Source organism: Prunus persica, chromosome G6 (assembly GCF_000346465.2).
Source record: "Prunus persica cultivar Lovell chromosome G6, Prunus_persica_NCBIv2, whole genome shotgun sequence".
Classification (NCBI taxonomy): Eukaryota; Viridiplantae; Streptophyta; class Magnoliopsida; order Rosales; family Rosaceae; genus Prunus; species Prunus persica.
The window spans coordinates 6924811-6947292 of NC_034014.1; the positions used below are offsets into that span (position 1 = coordinate 6924811).

The 22482-nt window shown below is 36.5% G+C and overlaps 2 protein-coding genes across 2 annotated transcripts; one reads left to right on the forward strand and one right to left on the reverse strand.

Moving 5' to 3' along the window:
- LOC18775360 (beta-galactosidase 8) lies at window positions 7882-14715 on the forward strand. The gene is made up of 19 exons (XM_020566169.1): window positions 7882-8293; window positions 8394-8489; window positions 8922-9034; window positions 9173-9239; window positions 9331-9423; window positions 9515-9658; window positions 9758-9849; window positions 9982-10087; window positions 10176-10263; window positions 10532-10653; window positions 11190-11351; window positions 11544-11746; window positions 11850-11959; window positions 12732-12841; window positions 12989-13102; window positions 13327-13425; window positions 13721-13932; window positions 14002-14338; window positions 14448-14715. The coding sequence occupies exons 1-19, from the start codon at window positions 8123-8125 to the stop codon at window positions 14553-14555; spliced, it is 2547 nt and encodes an 848-aa protein (XP_020421758.1). The 5' UTR covers window positions 7882-8122; the 3' UTR covers window positions 14556-14715.
- On the reverse strand, window positions 18961-20654 carry LOC18774204. The gene is made up of 2 exons (XM_007206388.2): window positions 20085-20654; window positions 18961-19864 (listed from the first exon to the last, which is right to left on the reverse strand). Exons 1-2 carry the CDS (start codon window positions 20455-20457, stop codon window positions 19128-19130), a joined length of 1110 nt encoding a protein of 369 aa, XP_007206450.2. The 5' UTR covers window positions 20458-20654; the 3' UTR covers window positions 18961-19127.

Here is a 22482-nt window from a genome sequence, read left to right on the forward strand (position 1 = left end):
TTCTTGGGCCTGGCCCCTCACTACCACATTACCAAGTAAGCTTGGCATATTACTTCAACCACGGTGTCAATTGGTATTATTTGGGATCCACAATTATTTTTGTTCAGCTGTTTTCAGGATTCTCGATAAAGTAGAGTCTAAATGTTACTGGACTAAAGCAAGATTTGGCCTTTTAAAAATATATATATTACGTCAACGGAGTTTAATTTAGTAAAGAAAAAAAAGTTTGGCTTGTAAACAAGAAATCTCAAATTCAAATTTTTATGACATTATTTTTGTGTGTATATGAAAAATTCCTCTCCCTAATTTAAACTATCACTTATACTCAAAACAAATTATACATTACAAAGAAGATCCACTTGAGATCTGTAACACATACAAAATGATTAGCCTAATTGTATCAAATCAATTCATCTAGTGATTAGTTCGGCAAACCTAAGCAGAGCTAGCCCTTGCTTATCTCTCATACGTACACAACCCCTTAGTGCTTTGACCCAGCCCTCATGACCTCGGAGTTCGAGACTCCATTACCTACCAATTCTCTAAACACTGCCTAGGTAGGTCGTTTTTGCTGGTTAAACGTTTACATGTGTCGGTTTGTCGAGATACATTAACAAATCTATAGATAGAATTATTCCCAAACAATACGATGCATTAGGTTTAGGTTGTAACCATAGATTAGGTAAAATTATACCAAGATGTGTGATTTAATTGATAATATTCGAGTGCAAGAGACAAACATACTATTTTAGTCAACTGATATAATCTGCCTCACGTTTGTTAATATATGATTACACTTTCACAAAGCTAAAAATAGTACAAGGCTTTAACAGCCATGTGATTATGTCAAATTGTCAATGTGCTTGTTTGTGGCAGCAACATATTCCTGTGTCATTATTGTCCCCACTCCCCTAGTTCCCTAAAAATTCAAAGACAGATTTAAATAGAAACCATCACCATCTAAACCTCAACCACCACTCAGACCAAAATGAAATCTTAACCACTACAATAATGTCACACCAAACTTATCACGTGGTATCCTTAATCACCATTGCTACTACAATCATGTAATATTGTCCTCCTCCAAAAATATCAATCAAACTTTGTCCAACTATCCAAATTCACCACTAGGTTATTATTTGGAAATGGGAATTTCAAACATGGAGCATAATGACCAACTTAAAATATATAAACAAACCAATAAACGGTTTGTAGCTCAAATAATTAAGAATGGTTACTTATATATCCGATTCATGTGTTTGAAACTTCCTCTCTTAATATATCTTGTAAGGGGAAAAAAAATATATAAACAAAATAATTCATCCACAACAATAGTTGCATTTTTATTTATTGTGAGATACCCATTAGATCAAAATAGTGCGTTGTGCCTACTCCTTTGGGGATAACCAAAATGTATGAGGTCAACAGTGTCTTCATTTAGTAATGGGATTTGGTATCAAATTATTGGTTAGCTTTAGAAATAGGGTGACTCGTGAGAGTACTTAAACGAGCACATATATGAACAAGTGTCAATCCCCTTATTATTTGGTGGCTTAATTTACTTTGAAGTGGTTGCTTTGGATTGGATATTAGTGGTATATATTTGGTATATCTAAGTAGCTTTTGCCAATTGAGTTGGACCATTTTATATGGCACTCGCTAGCTGCACGCCTGCACCGCCGAAAAACAAAAAGCATCTTATTTTTCCGAATAGGCCAACCCTAGCTAGGCATCTAGGTCAATACGCATATAATTGAACACTGCTACATTCCTATTTTCTGTCAATTATAGTTTGATATATATATATATATACGAAAATAATTCATCAAAACCACATGTTAAATTGAATTAATAGAAAAGTAGGAGTTCCTACTTTTAAAAAAAAGAGTAAGTATTTTCGTGTCTAATTTTTATGATAAATTTGAACATCTCCTACTCGTGCAATTGAAAAATGTATTATACTGGTTTACAACTGTTTCCAAACCAAGAATAACCAGGAGTTTCAATTAGCTTCTGTAAAAGTGCAAATTAATGCCAAAAGCAATGTTTATTTTGAGCTCTTGGGAAAACACTTGATATGTTCCTCCTTGAGAAGGGACAGCTTCTAGAAGAATTATTTGAGCGGTACTTGTGGTTTTATAGAAACATTAATAATTTCATGCGGTTCATCTAACAACCGACATATGCATGTTGCTCAATTGTGCTTTTTAAAAGGCCTCTGAATATTAGAGATGCTAATCCAAACTATTATGTGTATAAACACCTCTATTAAGGTTAATGGATTTTTGTAGAGTCTCACAAATGCGATCCACGAAGCTTGTGTGAAATAGGTAGTGCCAAGTTCGGTTCGATAATTGAACTGATCTAGTCAAACCATTAACCGCACCTCTTTGAACTATAAGGGAAAAACCACAATCGTCGCCGCCAATATTGTAGTGGCTTTTTCGTTCCGGCAACTACAGATAGGTCTGGGCTGTTGTAAAGAGCCAAATGTGTGAAATTGCCCTTGAATCTAAGTTCAAGAATTAGACCCCAAGAGTGCTTCGAAAGGGTAGCTGAGCCTTAGGAAACACCCTGGTTATCTTCACCAACAAAAACAACAGCCGCTTACAGATAAATTTTTGGCTTAGCATGAGAAGCTTGTGGCATGAAAGCTAAGCATTCATGAGTTTAACATTAAAGATAAAGAGGGATGTGAGTTCCTATGAGAAATAGAGGTTTCAAAGTAGAGGAGAAGGAATTTTAAGAGGGTTCGTTGAGGAGAGAGAAAGAGAGGAGAAGTGGGTGGTTTGAGCAATTTTCTGGCAACTTGACAAAAGCTTTGTTAGACTCTGGAATGGCTTGCCATAAGAGAAAATAGGAAGAGATGGAGGAATATGGCTCGAATTTGAAAGGTTCTAGGGATGAGAGGTGATACTTGCTTTCTCTGGATGTGGTTGAGATAATGGGTAGAGGATACCTTTCTTTTATGGCCACTGGAAGCTCATTCTTCCCAAGAAACCCTAATGAGTTCTCTCCAATTTTGCCAAGTCTTCCCTTTCATTTCTCTTCCCTTCCTTTGATTCATCCTAATTTGTGAAATCCTCCTTTATCCAAACACATAGAGACAAGATTTTTGGGAGCTCAAAAGTCTTCCCACAGCTGCTTCAGTGTTAAACTCCTATTTTTGGCTACCCCCTCACCTTCTTTCCTTCTTTCTTCCATGGCAAGAGCTAGTGGGAGAAAGAAATAGGTAAGGGCGTTGGTTTGAAGGGTGTCTTTTCTCCTAGCAACTTGCGCGCGCTATTACCTTTTGGTTTTTTCGACGATCTACTTTGAAGTTTGCTTTTGGCTATATGCTGGAGCCTCCCAGCAGTCTACCTTCGTGAATGGATTTTGGCTTCTGTCATTGTTTTGTCTCCAGCCATGTGCTGGAGACTTTCAGATATTTTCTTGGTCATTTAGGCCTTCCTAAGGTGATGGGTTAGTGTACTAAAGGAATGGGCCAACCTCCTAAACTGATAGACCATTTTTATTAAGGTGATAGGCCAATTTTCTGAAGTAATAGTCTTCCTATTTCTCTCTTTATGCTTACCCACACATTTGGGCTCAAGAAATGGGCTCGAGTTTTGGGGCTCCCAAACATCCCAAAACTTCCATTTCTCGGCTCATTAATGAGCCTCATGAATGCTCGTTACCATCCATACCACAACTCGATCAGCAAGCCCCATGCATTTGCGTGGCTTGGACCCACTTAAGCTTGTAGCATGGCTAGGTGTAAAATAAAGGGTTTTCCACTTGGCATGGTATGTCGATTGGCGTGCTCGTGCTCGAATTTCATTGTATTGTAAAGGGCTATGGTCGAGTCAAAACGACACTTAGTGGGATAATTAGCATGGGTTCATAGAGCCGGTGCATTTTATAGGCTTGCTACAACTCTTAGCATGACAGGTTACATATTTGCTTGGCATGACACGTGGATCGTGACTCGTGCAAGCATGTATGACGAACTTTCAAGTGCCCAAATCGAGTTTCTTCTTGATAAGGTATCGCATTGAGCCGGGAATATATTTGGTCCCAGCCTTGGATTTTTTGGGCCTCAACAAGTATCACCAATTACGACGGTCGGTCCGATTCGATAATGGGCCAATCATTGATGAGAGTATTTGGGATTTTAGCCTAGTTTTTTGGGAACTTTTCGGGCTATTCGTGGCCCTTTTTTTAGCCCAGATTGAGGGAAATTTTGAAGCCCAAGTTTATGCCAGTTTATGGGCAATTTAGAAGCCCAGTTTTTAGGGTTGTTTCTGGACAAATCAGAACCCTCAATCAAAACCCTAATGTAGCAGAAAATTCAAATTGAAACCCTATTCAATACTTACTTAGCGACGAAGAAGAAGAGACAGCAACGGTGGAGGTGAGAGGTTTCAGAGAGTTTATGGATTTGATTTCAGAGAGATGAGAGATTTTTCAGAGGATTCTATTGAGAGAGATGAGAGGTTTTTAGAGGTTTTGATCGAGAGAGATGAGAAGTTGCAAAGGTTTCGATCGATGGTGGAGGCGATATAGATGGATTTGAGAGGAGGAGAGGTTTGAGGTTTAAGATTTTTAGTTTGGGGATGGCTCCAATTTTCGAATCGATGATATCAAAGGAAGGGGAAAAATTATTGATTCCATGCAGCCGAACATTCTAAACTCTTAGAATCGGCTATTATAATGAGTAATAAGCTGACACGTGTATTTAAAATAATATATATATCAGTTCAGTTTAGTTTGAAAAACCGCTGATTTTGGGGTATTGGGTATTGCCATCGTGTTCGACCTTGGGCGGTTCAATCTATTATACCAAACTGGTGTTGACTTTTTGGTCAATGTGAGTTTACCGACCACAAAACTCAGTCGATTACCGTCAGTTTTTAGTTTTTTGGGTCCAAAATCCCAGCCCTATAAATAGGTGAGCCGTAATACACACCAACAACTCTTACACGAACTCTCTGATAGAGAACGTGCCATATATGAGTCCTACATAATTTTATCGATTTATGAGACACAGCTCGCCCATAAATTTAATAAAAAATATATATATAATTATTAATAAAATATATATAATTATATCCTAAATAGGCAAATGCTCCTTTCCATTATGGATAGCAATAGTATGCCCGAACATGAGAATGTTGAAATAAAGAGTTTGAATAACTCCCGATGTCGCTAGTATTTTCCATGTTGAATTCCCATCCTCCACATAACTCCTTAATCATTTTACATATATTATGTAATCATTTAACATAAATCCTCTCCCCCTCCCTCAAATGTACCAATCTAGCTCCGTAATCATGACAATTAATGGTACTAGAACTATATGAGTAATATGATTAGTCTACTTTAGACGAAATTCAACGTCACCCATACGACTACACACAAATAAGAGGAACTTTTGGTTTTCATGAAAGAATCCTCTGTGCTCCGACAAGTGACGTGATCCACAGCCTAAACCGAAAAAATTCTCCAACCTTAGGCTATCAATATGCTTTCTGTCCGTCACTTGTTTGGTAAGCTGGGCGCGCACATGGTGTGGATTACAGGTGGTTTGCATTGTAGTAGTGTCTTCTTTTTCTTTTTCTTTCTTTTTCTCAAGCAAGGAAGAATGGTCATGATGTTTGATAAGGCTAGCTAGGTACCATGGGCAGGCATCACATCCGGACATGCATGCGTAGGGGAAAGAAATGCCAAATTAGAACATGCAGAATCTATTTGGAGCCTGCCACAGGACATATGCCCCCGGCAAGCTTGGGCAGCTCACAAGCTACGAATGATGAACCTTCCACTCAACAATAATGTTACAAAACCACCCATTCAATGTTTTTCAAATGTATCGCAGCAAAGAAAGAAAAGTTTTTTCAAATGTGCACGCCTTAGTTTTCTTTCCGCATTGAGATGACTTCGGTGGAAAAACTTAGCTAGATCCGTTTCATACCTCTTTTAATTTTCATCTCTCTCCTAATACGAGAGACAAATGAAAAAGGAATCCGTGACATGTAAATTTTTCTCTGATTTGAGGTTGTGAGTCAATATGCCAACCTTATGGACTATCAGTCCATGCTAAGAGATATTTAGCAATATACCCATTTCTAGCACTAATATTATAAATAAATCCTACACAATTGAATTTCTATAAACAAACCCAAAAAAATTCCAAAAAATGATAGCTGCCCTTATTGAATTTAATATTAATTATTAAATTACTTTGATGGCCTATTAAGTATTTTGGGTATTTTTATGAGATTTTGGAGTTGAGCTTGTTTTAAGAAATTGATGGCAGTTTTGTAATTTATAAGAAGTTAAATGCTTTTTTGTTATGTTGTAAATGAGTTTTGGGTATGTTTCTAAAATTCATTTCATATAAGGTATTTTTATAATTTGAGCCCCATATTAAGTATAATAATAAATCTCCCTAATTAAAAAGACACAAACAAAAATACATATCAAACAAACAATTAAATAAATAATACAAATAATATGAATTATGAATGAAAGATACTTTTTTAAAAAATAACAAATAATACAAATGATATGGATGATGCAAGATACTCTAATTTATGATACCGACGCAGATTCGATTAAATACAGTGATATATATATATATATCTATATATATCAATTGAGTAAATAGTACAGATTAAGACAGGTGGAAGAAAGGCAAATTGTTCTCTGTAGTGGCTTTGGAGCAGATAATGATATTTGTCCGCAAACCTTTGTTGTTTTCAAAGTCGTGCATGAGATTGTGGTGAGACTCACTTTTCTCTTGTGTCATAAACAAATTACAAAGTCCTGCATAACGACAACCGTCAAGGGAGTGGGCCGGTCACGGTGGAATTTAGACTAAGATTATCCTTATGCATGCACACTGCTTCTACATGAAAGAATATATCAGACTCATCACTTTATCTATCTTCTTCATTGCCAGCTCTTTATCATATCATTCTAAATTTCTTTATAATATTCCAACAATAATTTATATCCAGCTTGTCATAGCTCGGTTCTATATAGTATATCCTGCTCATAAACTCGTCAACTGCTTATTGGAAACTAGAAGTTTTCGGCTAGCGGAGTGTTTAGCTTAGTAGAGAAGGTCTTAATTTGCAGATCAATGGTTCAGATTCTAGAATCACAAAAAGAAAATGCCTCCAAAGTCGTTAAATTCGTGAGCAGTGGCACCCTAACACTCCATGACCTAATAGACCACCAATATCATGTTGCAAAATGTGGCAAAGTGTTAATTACATTAATAACTGATGTAATAAATACACTAAAAACAATTTAAATTTGCAGATTTAGGTCAATCCAATAGACCAAGTCAGTGTATTCATACTCTTATATTCAAGTTCGATCCCCCTTATCCTACAGTAGAGCACTGCCATAAAAAATAAAAACAAAATATTAATTTCTATGTAATAATAAAAAACAATGAGGTAGGCTTACCCATATCTCTCTCCCTCACGAGATTCTCTGACTCAAGTCCCAGCGTTCACACAGAACAAACGCATAACCAAACCAAACCAAACGCCAGCTCCCGCTCACCTGCAACTAAATTACAAAACCACTCACATTAACCACACTTTCACCATAATTACCACTACTAATCCATTTTTCTTAAATTCTTACCCGACAAGGTAAGAATCACAGGCAGTAAAAAAAAAAACCACCTGTCACTGTCTCAAAAGAAATTATTACTACGCGTCTCCGTACAACAACTGACCCGAGGTGGCACACCAATCTTCCCCCGCGCCTCGTAACACCTGATCTTTTTCTAGCTTTGACAGCATTTAAGGCGCTCATTACCAAAACAGCTCTAGATAGTTAATAACTGATTAGCGAGTAGCAGAAGCAGCAGAAGAGAAGAAGAAGAAGACGACACTGATGACGCTCTTCAAAACGTCACCGGTTTGATTGCAAGCGTTGTTTTAAGGAAGCGGCCAAGCGAATCAAAACGGAGACAGAAACAAAGAATCCAAATTAAGACACAGCAAAGCAAATGCTGCAAGAAACCGTTTTCACTTAATCATTGCTTAAAGAAATTGCTTTTCAGAAATCAATTTTGTAATAAATATTGAACAGAAAACGCACAAGTGTTTTGAGGACGGAGATGAAAGGAAGCGAGCTGAGGATTGAAGTCGTGGTGGTTTTGGTGCTTGGAGTGCTGGCGACGGCGTCGTATTGCGCGACTGTGACGTACGATCACAGAGCGCTGGTGATTGATGGCAAGCGCAGAGTGTTGGTCTCTGGCTCCATTCACTACCCTCGAAGCACTCCCGAGGTACTTTTTCTCTTTCTCTGTTTTTTTTTTTTTTTTTTTTTTTTTTTTTTTTTTTTGAATTTTTAAAATTTTCTCTCTGAATTGCTCTGTGTGTATATAGATGTGGCCGGACCTTATTCAGAAATCCAAGGACGGAGGCTTGGATGTCATTGAGACCTACGTCTTCTGGAACTTTCACGAACCAGTTCGTGGCCAGGTCTCTCTCTCTCTGTAATCACATTAATGGTTCTTGGTTCTTGGTTCTTGCCTTTCATGAGTTCTTCAAATCCAATACGGCGGCGTTTAGTTGCCTGAGAAAATGTTGGAACAATGTTAATACCAATTACTACACTACTGTTTTTAGTCATGTTGAAGTTTGTTCTTTTCTTGTTAATTGTCAGGAAAGAAAAAAGCTAAAGAACTCATCATGATACCGGGAATTTTATTGTTAATTTTAATATTTATACTTTTAGCTTTTCTAGCAACCAAACCAAACAGTTCTTCTCTCTCTCTCTCTCTCTCTCTCTCTCTCTCTCTCTCTCTCTCTCTCTCTCTCTCTCTCTCTCTCTCACGGGTTATCGATGTTTATTCTTGAATGCGCTGCATTTTGTCTCTGTTATGATGGTTACTGACAAAATCCATTTTGCAGTATGATTTTAGTGGACGAAAAGATTTGGTTAAATTTGTGAAGATAGTAGCACAAGCTGGTCTTTATGTGCATCTTCGAATTGGTCCGTATGTATGCGCAGAATGGAACTACGGGTATGGATTTTATTCAATTTCCCTTCCTTTTTGTTCTTTGGGAATAAAAAGGAAGTTGCTTTATGATGACTTTACTTATTTTAGTATTTCTGCGGAATTTTATTGTTTAATTGTGTTTTTGTTTCAACTTTTGAACAGTGGCTTTCCTCTTTGGTTGCATTTTATTCCTGGAATTCAATTGCGAACTGACAATGAGCCGTTCAAGGTTTCAATTGCGAATTGCCTGCTTCTTCTTTTTTTCTTCTTGGTATTTTCTCAACTTCATTAATTAATTAATGAAAATATCTGTGGTTCAGGCAGAGATGCAACGGTTTACAGCCAAAATTGTTGATATGATGAAGAAGGAGAAACTTTATGCATCTCAGGGTGGGCCCATCATTTTATCCCAGGTTTAATATTTATATATATGTTTTAGTATTTCACTCAGTCTGGTAATTGTTAGATTTTAGAGGATGTTGATTGTAATTTCCATTATGCCAGATTGAAAACGAGTATGGAAACATTGATAAAGCATACGGGCCTGCGGCCCAGAAGTATATTAATTGGGCAGCAAGCATGGCTGTGGCTTTGGATACAGGGGTGCCCTGGGTCATGTGCCAGCAAGACGATGCTCCTGCTTCTGTGGTAAGACTCTCTTAGTGACTTTCCATTTGTATTGTATTGACCTTGTATAAATGCAGCATTCTCACCATGCTTCCTTTGCTTGCGTTTAACTACTTACAGATCAGCACTTGCAATGGATTTTACTGTGATCAATGGACCCCAAAACTTCCTGACAAGAGACCCAAAATGTGGACTGAGAATTGGAGTGGATGGTAACGTGCTGACCTATCCTATTACATTTTGAACTAGTCTTGTGTAAATTTGAATTTGTTGCTGGTATCACCTGTATTCTTTCTATATGATTGCTCTTTTATTTGCCACCTTCAAACATTCATGATCACTAGGTTTCTATCCTTTGGTGGTGCTGTACCTCAGAGACCAGTGGAAGACCTCGCATTTGCTGTAGCACGCTTCTTTCAGCGAGGTGGAACTTTCCAAAACTATTACATGGTACTGCTTGTATCTGGAATTTATTAACATTTGAGTTTCTAAGACCAGGAAAAGATGAAGTGATTTGTTCTTTGTTGCTCTTCAACAGTACCATGGTGGGACTAACTTTGGGCGGAGTACTGGTGGACCCTTTATTGCTACAAGTTATGACTATGATGCTCCAATTGATGAGTATGGTATGCTGTCTATTATGCCATATATTATCGCTTTACTACTGCTGATGGTGTAGGCTTGTCTGCTAATTGTATTTATATAAAACTTGTGCTCATTGGTGCTGTGTAAATGAACTGGCGTTTTTGGTCAACCTGATGCTTGGAGTACAGACAATACCTATAATGTTAAGATGTAATTTTCATGAGAAAAAAAATAATAATTAAGAACATCAGTGCACATATCATAGATGTGTCATCAGTAATCAATTCAACTTTTCCATGTCTCTTGCAGGACTTCTTAGACAACCTAAGTGGGGTCACCTAAAAGATGTGCATAAGGCCATAAAGCTTTGTGAAGAAGCAATCGTGGCCACTGACCCAAAAAATGTTTCTGTTGGTGGTCCAAACTTGGAGGTATAATGATTTTTCTCAGTTTTACAAAGTATCCTTTTTCTCCTGATTCGTGGGTATGACGATAGTTTTTACATAAAGTTCTAGGGCTCAACGTCCTCCAGTCTAGGTGAATGCTCAGCCATATCTAGTGTGGGATTTGGCACCCGTACTTATAAGTGGAATGGAGTAACATAGACTACAAGTTATTGATGTTTGAATATCAGAGAAGAAATATCTGTTGTATCTGAACTTACAAGTTATTTATGTTAAGAGTATCTAAGAGGAAGTATCTGTCGTATCTGAAGGGTTTAGATGAACTTCCTTAATATTGATCTGAAAATGGTGCCTAGTAAACAGTGGTATAGTTTTGGATCCAAAACTTGTTCTTCGAGATCTCAAAAATCTAATAATAGAGGTCTTAGAGCTTCTAGTCTTCACCTGTATGCTTTTTCTATCTGAAGTGAAGTCTTATTCCATTGGTCTAGGTCAATGCCCCCGCAACATGTGATTTTATTTATTAACATATATTTTATTATTTTATTTTATCACATCTTCAGGCAACCGTTTACAAAACAGGATCGGTATGTGCTGCTTTTCTTGCCAATTATGACACCAAATCTGATGCCACTGTGACGTTCAATGGCAACTCATATCACTTGCCTGCATGGTCTGTGAGCATCTTACCGGATTGCAAAAATGTAGTGCTTAACACTGCAAAGGTTTGCTCCTTAGCTTCTATTTCACTTGTGTTTGCTTGTAATTGAAGAAAAGTACCTATATTTATTTGTTGAAGTGTAGAATGTAAACATTTTCTTTTAAATTCTTCATAAGTAGTAAGGTCAAATCATGTCTTGTTTTTCTCTTTCATTGTAACAGTCTCATAAGCAAAGTATATAACATTATCATGACAGATCAACTCTGCCGCCATGATTCCAAGCTTCATGCATCACTCGTTGATAGATGACGTTGATTCCTCTGAAGCTTTGGGCTCAGGCTGGAGTTGGATAAATGAACCAGTGGGTATTTCGAAGGATGATGCATTTACCAGAGTTGGATTATTGGAGCAAATAAACACAACAGCTGATAAAAGTGACTATCTATGGTACTCTTTAAGGTAATCCATGGATGCTTTCTTAATATGTATTATCGCCTTTCAGCCAGTTGTCTTGATTTCTTTCTTTCAAGACTGAAATCCCTTTTCTAAACAAATTTTGCAGCATTGATGTCACAAATTCTGAAACGTTCCTTCAAGATGGATCTCAAACTGTTCTTCATGTGGAATCACTTGGCCATGCCCTGCATGCATTTATTAATGGAAAGCTTGCAGGTATGAATAAAATAATTTAATTTGGTTCCAAGTCCATTGCTTGGCCTTCATGCCCTTGGTGGTAATCCGGCTGCTACTTTAGTTGCACTGGCAAATAGACGTTGACATTGTCTTTAGAAATTGTGAAGGAAACCCCATTTTCATTTTCCCTAAACCTTTGTACTTTGGAGATGCCTTCAAGGACTGCAAATCCAATAGGAATCCTCTGAAAAATTTGGGGTGGAAGAATGAGTCATAATTGCCTTTTTCAAACATATTTATTAGTCAAAACAAGGTCAACGCCATGCTTGCTTAAGTTTGTAAATCCTTCTTTGAATTTGTAGGTACACTCTGATGTTAGACCTTTTCTTTGTTGATTTGATGTATCTTATCTCACTCTAAAACTAATTGGAATGCTAACCTGACATTGCTTGACCAATCTAAGTTCTATATCTCCCAAGCTATTCTGTTTATAGACTTTTAAGGACATTAAACATAGTTTCTGCTAACTGTATTGCAAAAGAAGCTTTCAAAATATTCTCTCATTAGGCTCCATTTGATCTTAAATATAGCGGTCCTATATTTCTTGCTTTTCGGGAAAAGCTTCCTGTAGTACATTAGATTAGATACAAAGACAAAAGCCTGATGATAAGGTTCAGACTTTGCAATTGTGAATTTTCAAATCCAAATGAGTTCTTGACAAATAAATACACGCATAGCTTGAATTATTACAACTGTTTGAGCCTTTTTCTTTTCTAGTCTTGTAATTTTCTTTTAATTGAATTCCTTTCAGGGAGTGGAATAGGAAACGGTAACAATGCCAAGGTTTCTGTGGAGATCCCTGTCACATTTGCATCTGGGAAGAACACAATAGATCTTTTGAGTTTGACTGTTGGGCTTCAGGTTTGGCCTTAATGTTTATGCTTTCAGTACTTGCATTTAATAAGAAACTTTCATCTATATCTTATTCTATTGTTGCAGAACGAATTCCATTCTTTAAGGTCAATATATGACTCAGTAATATCTTTTGTGTACCTATTTTTCAATCAGAACTATGGAGCTTTCTTCGACAAGACAGGTGCTGGAATCACTGGTCCCATACAGCTGAAAGGCTTGAAAAATGGCACTACTATTGACCTTTCATCTCAGCAATGGACATATCAGGTCATTCTTCCTTTTTGTTTAATTTTCATTTTGCTGCAGTTCCCTGGTATGGATTTCAGTAGATTGCACAAATCTGAGGGAAAACAGGGGCCAATAACTTAAAATTTGGGAAACTGAAAAGGAAAATAAAAAAACCAAGTTCTTCATTCTGAATGAGCAGTTTGTTACCATCAAAACACCGAAAGTTAACACTTCGTTTTTTGCCTTCGTCATTGTTACTGCAGATTGGACTAAAAGGGGAAGATAGTCTTCCCAGTGGAAGTTCTTCTCAATGGGTTTCACAACCTACCTTGCCCAAGAAACAACCCTTGACGTGGTACAAGGTAAATTTTTAGCATTATTATCATGTATAAGAGTATATGTGTTGAAATTAGAACTACAGGAAAGAATGTGAATTTGGATAGAAATTGCAGGGACAAAAACTGAATTTAACACTTCCGACAGGCCCTATTTGCATATGCTGTATTTTCTTGCACTATCATGCTTGCATGTGGTGCATTCTCAGCAAAGTGGGTTTCCTTAAGCCTAGGCTGCTCATGCTTTAGGAAAACAGCTACTAGGAATGCTAGGATTCTATTCTTTTAGATACTAACCAAAGAAATATTCTTTCTTATTCAGGCAAAATTTAATGCCCCTGATGGCAGTAATCCTGTTGCGATAGACTTCACAGGGCTGGGGAAGGGTGAGGCATGGGTGAACGGACAAAGCATTGGGCGATACTGGCCGACCAATATTTCTCCAACTAGTGGTTGCCCTGACTCTTGCAATTACAGAGGACCTTATGACTCAAACAAGTGCAGAAAGAACTGTGGCAAGCCATCTCAGGAACTGTAAGTGCTAGAGAATCTAAGGTAAAAACTTGAACTGAAACTTTCATTCTGATATCACTATTCCTACAGGTACCACGTACCCCGTTCGTGGTTGAAACCAAATGACAATACTCTTGTCCTGTTTGAGGAAATTGGGGGTGATCCAACGCAGATATCTTTTGCTACAAGACAGATTGACAGCTTGTGCTCACATGTATCAGAGTCTCATCCGTCACCTGTAGATATGTGGAGTCCAGATTCAAAAGCAGGAAGGAAGTCAGGGCCTGTGCTTTCACTTGAGTGCCCATTTCCTAATCAAGTCATTTCTTCAATCAAGTTTGCAAGTTATGGAAAACCGCATGGGACTTGTGGGAGCTTTAGCCATGGACAGTGCAAGAGCACTAGAGCTCTATCCGTTGTACAGAAGGTGTGATCTTGCTTCCTATGTTAATAAAACACTGTGCACCTCCATTTTTTACCTCTTATTTCTTATGATTAATTTGTACTGGTTTACTGAGAATCGATACCTTGCACAGGCTTGCGTTGGATCGAGGACTTGTAGCGTTGAAGTCTCAGTTAGTACATTTGGTGACCCATGCAAAGGAGTAGCAAAGAGTTTAGCAGTAGAAGCTTCCTGTAGATAAGACATTGCTCCCTTACTAGCTCTCCTAATTTCTTGTGGGATATAGGTAAAATGTTATCCCCAAGTTTCTCTCTAGTTGAATAAAGTCATTGTCATGGATGGTATTGAATATGAATAATATTCTCAAATATATTAGAAAAACTCTCTGATCAATTTTACAACTGTTGTGCCTGCTTAGAGGATCCTCTGCATACTATACTATTTCTCTAAAAGAAATTAGAAAAAAAATCGAGGATAGCTGCGCGGCTATACTATTTAATAATAAAAAAAGAAAAGGAAAAAGGACCCTCCTAGTATCATTAGTTTATAGATATTAATTAGGTATAGCCGGGCGAATATACAAATAAAATACGTACGGATTTTATTCGGCAAAATTTTGGCAAATTACAACTTAAAAGTTCGGCCGCTATATTATTTGTATTCAATAATATGTGAAAATTATGTGTATAATACGTGAATTTTGTGTGTATTATTGAAAATTTTGTAAAAAAACACGTGTATTAAATATGAAAAAATACATATGTACATGATCAATACAAGTATTGTATGTTTACTTTTTAATAACTTTGGAAAAGTAAAAATTCAAAAGGGGACAATAATGACTCGAGTAATGGCCAAATAGGAATGGATAATACTCTAAACTACTCTTATCAATAAACGAAAATCGGGGAAAAAAATATAAAAGGAAAAAAGGATCCTAGCATACATACATATATATAGCCGCTTGGCTATATTATTTATTAAATTACTTTTTAAAAGAGCCGAGTACAACCATGTGGCTATACTAGTTTTTTTATATAAAAAAAATTAGAAAAACCGAGTATAGCCAATGGACTATACGGTTTCTTTAAAAAAAATTGAAAAAAATACCGTGTATAGCCGAGCAGCTATACTATTTCATTTTAAAAATAAGCGTGTCAAAAACAGTATAACCGGCCGGCTATACTATTGTTTTTTTTTTAAATGTAGTACAGCCGAGCGGCTATCCTATTTTTTTTTAAAAAAAAATTTTAAATTGAGTATAGCCGCGGGTATACTATTCATTTTTTTTTAAAGAAAGACCGGCCTAAACCCTAAACCCTAAACCCTAAACCCTAAAAAAAAAAAACGTTGTATAGCCATTCGGCTACCCTAATTCTTTAAAAACATTTAGCAAACCCGCGTATGGCCGGACGGCTATACTATTTCTTTTTTAAAAAAAATTAGGAAAAAACTGAGTATCGCCGCCCGGCTATACTATTTATTTTAAAAATAAAAAAAGACCGCCCAGCAATGATGCGCTATGTGTAAAAACCGTATAGCCGGGCGGCCATTCTATCTTTTTCTAAAAACCGTAGTATAGCCGCCCGGCTATACGATTTCTTTAAAAAAATTTTAAAATCGAATACAGCTGAGGCTATACTATTTTTTAAAAAATTTTAAAATCGAGTATAGTGTACCGGCTATACTATTCATTTTTTTAAAAACCATAGAAAGAGCCGCCTAGCAACTAGGCCCCACATGTCAAAAACTGTAAAGCCGAGCAGCTATACTATTTTTTTTTAATTTAAAAAAATCGGAGTATAGTGGGGCGGCTATACTATTTTTTTATAAATAAATTAGGAAAAAAAGACTATTCATTTTTTGTTTTAAAAAAGGACCCGCCTAGTGACTAGGTGCTATGTGTCAAAAAAAAGTATAGCCATGCGGCTAGACTATTTTTTTTATTATAAAAAAACAGTAGCATAGCCACACGGCGATTTGAATAAAATATGTGCTTGTTTTATTCGCCAAAATTTTGGCAAATTACAACTTAAAAGTTCAGCCACTATATAATATTTTAATATACTTTATTTAAAAATTTTAATATATATTTTTTGTATTCAATAATTTGTGAGAATTATGTGTATAATATGTGAATTTTGTGTGTACTATTGAAAATTTTAAAAATGAAAAATACGTACGTACATGTTCAATATGAGTATTGTATGTTTACTTTTTTTTAAACGTGAATTTTACCGTGTCTTTAAGATATGTACAATACACGGATGTATTATTGAAAAATAGGTGCGTATGTGTATAATACAGCATTAAACGTAAAAGTGCTAATTTCTTTATATTGGTAATAACTCTCTGGAAAAGTAAAAAAATCATAAGAGGACAATAGTGACTCAAGTAACGGCCTAATAAGAATGGATAATGCCCTAAATTACTCTTATCGATATGTATACATATAGGGTCAGAATTGAAGGACACACATTTTACCACACTTTTGAACACACATTCTGCACCGATAGATTAAAAGAGATTTAATGGTTCAGATTACATTACACAAGGTTTACTAGCTTAAAAAAAATAATATGCAATTGGGAATATAAAATTGTCATCAATTTCCATTCTCTCTTTTATTTATTAAAAATCAAAAGCTTTCGCGGGCGTGGCTGCTGCTGGAAGAGATGATGACCCTGTTTCGTTCTCTTTTATATAATCTGTATTCTGTAATAATCCTCTGTTTTTTTATTATTTTTTCTTGTTGTAATAGTATGATAATTTCAGTTTGAGTTAGGAATCAAGATCATTGTTACCCACCCAACTACCCAAGATTTCCTTTGAAACAAATTTTGCAGCCCCAACATCAACGGGACGCTTAGGGCCTTCTAATCGTTAATTAGACACCTTGAAGGAGAAAAAAAAAATTGCAATCTTCAACATCATGTTTACTGCAAAAATTCAAAAGTTGTTCATAAAATTAGTAGCACAATGGTATGAGGTTCAATAAACTTATACCCGATAAATTTCCAGCCCAACCAATTTCATCAGAACAACTAATAGGATGCACAATACTGTACTTTCTCAGCAATCCCCTAGACACTAGAAACGAGGGAGACCAAGAGAGAGAGAGCGACAGTGCCCAGAGAAAGATAGAGAGAATTGAAGTTGGAGAAGAAGAGAAAGATAACTAGGCAGGAGATTAAGATGGTACCAAGAGAAAGGGTATCGCCGCTCGGCTATATTATTTATTTAAAAAAAAAAATTTAAAAGACCCAGTAACGCCGCGTGGCTATACAATTTCTTTAAAAACAATTTTAAAAAAACCGAGTATAGCCGGTCGGCTATACTATTTTTTTAATTAGGAAGAAACCAAGTAAAGCCGGACGGCTATACTATTGCTTTAAAAACAACTTAAAACCAAGTATAGCCGTCCGGCTATACTATTTTTTAAAATTAAGAAAAATCGAGTATAGCCGCGCGGCTATACTCGTTTTAAAAAAAAAATTAAGAAAAAAAACCGTATTATAGCCGGGCTATACTAATTTTTTGGGTTTTTTTTGCAAAACCGTAGTATGTTTATTTATGCATAACCTCCTCTTTGCTCCATGTTTTTTTTATAAATCTTTATCCAAAACTCAATTGTATTGACCCAAACAATGAGCACAAAAACCGTCAAATTTATCAAATATATCTGGTTTCTAGAAATTTACACAGAGTTTGGTGTTTGCATTATCAAATTAAAAGCTGTATTTCAGAAGGTGTGATCTTGCTTGCTATGTTAATAAAACTCTGTGCCCCTCCATTTTTTAGCTCTTCTTTCTTATGATTAATTTGTGTTGGTTTACTGACAAGCGATACCTTGCACAGGCTTGCGTTGGATCAACGACTTGTAGCGTTGAATTCTCGGTTAACACATTTAGTGACCAATGCAAAGGAGTAGCAAAGAGTTTAGCAGTAGAAGCTTCCTGTAGATAAGACATTGCTCCCTAACTAGCTCTCCTAATTTCTTGTGGGATATAGGTAAAATGTTATTATCCCCAAGTTTCTCTCTAGTTGAATAATGTCATGTCATGGATGGTATTGAATATGAATAATATTCTCAAATATATTAGAAAAACTCTCTGATCAATTTTACAACTGTTGTGCCTGTTTAGAGGATCCTCTGCATACCGTTTCTGTATTGATATTGTGCTTATGCCTAAAACGATACACATGTCAACGTAAAATCATAAATATTAGATCCTAAACACTTAGTCATATGCATAAGATCCTATTTAGTATATAAACAAGACGCCTATCTGTCCTGGATTGTTGTTCCTGCTAGATTGTGCTATAGATGTAGGCTTGGTAAGTTAGATGCAATTGAAGCCAGAATTTTAGGTTGAGAACGGGGTTTCTCAGATGCAGGATTGATTGGACTAAGGTCCTATGTGCTATAAACGGTTAAACGGGGCAGGTCATGGGTCATGTTATACCTATCCGTGTTCCATGAGGGTGGTGCCTTGGGGCCCCAAATAGGCGGGGAAGTTGTCATCCCTACAAGCAAGGTTAGTCACAATACATGATTACAATAGTTTAATTCTCTATTTGCCTAGATGTATAGAAAAGAGTGCACAAATTTTGGTGAAAAGCTGCAGTTTAGATAATAAACATACTTAAGAAAATGTCCTGGGCAAGCTTAATTTGCAGCCCTTATTTGTTTATTCATTAATTTCCAAGCCTGCAATATGTTTAATTAATTACCCAAAACCAGATACACACAAATATAAAATGAGCACAAAACCAGAAACAATATTTATTAATCTTTAAGTCTTGATCATTATCAGTACTGAGCAACTCCTCCAGTTGCTGCAAGCTCAGGTTGTTTTTCGAACCTGCAAACCTTGCAGAGAGGAGAAAAGAGGGACGAAGTTTGGTACTTGTCCTCCCCACCCATCATTGGCATTGGAACCCCAACCTTCACTGGACTAACATAACCTGGCCTGTAAGTCTTGCCCAAAACTCCCTCCACGAGATCAGATAAATTTGAAAATCTGAATTGTGTCTCCAGATGAGCAAAAGTATCATCAGCTGGTATTTGGTAGTTATGAACTCTGTTTTCCTCTTCTCCAATAGGCCTGACTTTTATGTCCATTTCTAGGAGACCAGCAACTGTAACTCTTACGTAATTTGTGTCATCGGTTCTTTCGACTATCACCTCTCTGTTTTCGCCATTCGTCCTCCATTCCGCATCTCCATCAGCGGGGATGGTTACTGCCTCACCATCCCACTTTACCATGAGAGCATCAACTTTGTCATCCCACTTTGAGACCCTCTTTGCTGCAATAACAAGGGTGTGAGTGTCGAACATCACTGCCAGGGCCTGAACCCATGTGAAATCACGGGTCCTTCCTGCTGGTCGGGTCCCAATGAAGTGTGCGTTGATCTGGAGGTTTTTGTCTGAGACAATGGCAAAGTCTCCTCCCTTGGCTCCGTGGAAGTAGAACATTACACCGTCGCCACCAACGAACCTAGGATCGTAGCAGAGAGAGCCATATCCATTGCAGTTAGCTTTCCTATCTGCAGAAAGATCACGATCAAATCATTAGTAATAGTCCCCAAATAAATATGATTTATTTACTGCCTTTTTGTTCGATACGTGACATGCTATGCTGTCAAACTATCAATTTAGACCATACATTCAAATAAGAACCCCCATGATTAATAATTCCAATTCATAAATTATGTCACAGACGAGTAAGTTTCCTCATATGATCTATTTCTTTGTGAAATGACTTACACTTGCAAGTAACTTCGCACTTGCTGCCGCAGTTGATGAAGCAACCCTTGTGTTTCTTGTTCTTCTTTGGCTTCCGCTGAGGGCATTCAGATGGACACACAAGGGTCTTGTAATAACAGGGCCCCTTTGCTTTGCAGAAACCTCGCTCCTCCCCGGATTCCAGTGCTGTCAATTCGTCGTAATGTGCCACAGCAGTGTCATCAGCTTCATCGTCATTACCGTTGCCGTTGCCATTGCCATTGCCACTGGCAGTGTTCCCATTCCCGTTCCCATTTCCATTTCCGCTGCCTGCCCCCATAACCAAGGCGGCTTCCATAGAAACAAGCACCACAAATAGAGCCAACAATATATGTGACATTGTTATTTTAGCCATTTCTGGCTAAGCTAGTGTATGCTTCTCTTCTCCTTCTGTAGATTTACTTGTGTTTTGAGCTGAAGGATAGATGGGAAGGTCAGGGTACAGAGAGAGATATATAAGGGAGTGTTGAGGGAACCCAAGCCTTGGGATTCGGCTTGATGCTTGTGCACATTGCTTCTTCATGTAATCAAACAGCTTAGAACCAGCAATTTGTGCAATTATTTTATGATTTAAATGGGTTCATTTTTATTGACCAAATGGTTGTGAGTATATTTTATAGTTAGATGCCATACAAAACTTCACGATCAATGAATCTTTTATGAACCTTAAGCATTGGGATTAGCTTTTGAGTTTGTGATAAACGACTCAACACGCTTTTTCAGAATTGTAGGAACCTTCAAATATTCCTCGATTGCTTCATATATTTGATGGTGTATTAGCGTTTCCTGTTTTCTTTTTCAGTTCACATGAGCATTTCTTTCGGCTACCTCGAAGCAATATAATTTAGGGGAAATTGCTTGACTCCTGAAAAATATTACAATTTGCACGTGGAAGATGTAATAAAGATTTTCCAATGACAAACACCATTTGAGTATTGCGATCTATATCACATTCACCAATTACTTTGCTAGCCTTATTTTTATCATATGTGGATTTACTTACATAAATGAAACCATATGAGTAATTGTGGTGAGTCTCGCCGTCTTTAGATGACGTGATTAGTAAATATGATACAAATTATTTTATAAACATATACATATAATTTTATGAAGACGGGTATTAGCATTTGGGGATCTCTTTCAATATTGGGTAGAGAATAGATAGACTTAGTTATAAAATCATATTTATCCTCTCGTCGCACGCTCACGCGTGCCAATAAACTTTTTTTTTATCCTTATCTATAACGAATTTGTTGGACATAAAATCTTGTTTCCTTTTTGTTTTATAACTATTTCCATTTTAATATAGACTATGGTTTTAGGTATTTGTCCCCTTAAAATGAAATAGTTGTTTTTTGAAAAAAAAAATTGGTTAAATGAGCGCAATTTTCACTATCATAGATATGTTTTTTTTTTTTCTTTTCCAAATCAATATGAAATCACGTAAAGACTGTTAACCCTCACTTAAGAAAAATTAGGTATTTAACGTAAAATGATTTTGTACGACTATACTGCCAATAGGTTATGTAAGACTACAGGACCCACTTAAATAATAAGGTCAACTGCAATCTACTAGTTGTGTTGCCTTAACTCCTACGCTGTACTCAAAATTTATTAAAGTTGACAAGAGCAACATACGCTTCTTCTCTCAAGGGAAACCATAAATAATATTAGGATCATATGCAATGTAGTCGGGGATAGTGTACTAATTCAATCTCTTCAAACCGACCAAACCAACCCGGCTTAATTTCTTATTTCATAATGATATTTATTAAAAGAGATTATAAAGAGAGTTTTTTTTTTTTTTGGTTGAGAAATTCTATTATTGCATTCATAATTCAGCCAAAAAAGTCATTAGCCACAAAAGGCCAATACAAACTAGCCACAAAAGGGCCATTACAATAACGAAGAAACTCTGGCATAGGCATTCCAACTAAGATTGCAAACTTAGAATAATAAAAAAAAGAGTTACAATCACTAAAAGGACATAGAATGTGTAGATACAATCAGAATTCCAATAAATAAAAAGATTGAATTGCACAGCGCAATCAAAAGCAATCAAAATATTAAAATAGAAAAGTAATCTAATTTTGTTTCTAATTTTTTTTATAAGATTTATAAGTTATAAGAATTTTAATTAACATCATAATTTATGTTAAACATCAGGAGATTTCTCAAACCAAGCATATTAGAGTCAACCGGTAAACTAAAACCGAGCTAGCTCATCGGGTGATCAACAACATTTGCACCAACCATTAACCGTCTGCAAAATTTCCTATCATCAATAAGCCCCACCAAGGAAGTATGCTTGTGTCTTTGAATAGCACATGTCAAATAAACCAAAACCTATCCGGTTTGATTAGTTTCGATGAGTTTAGAG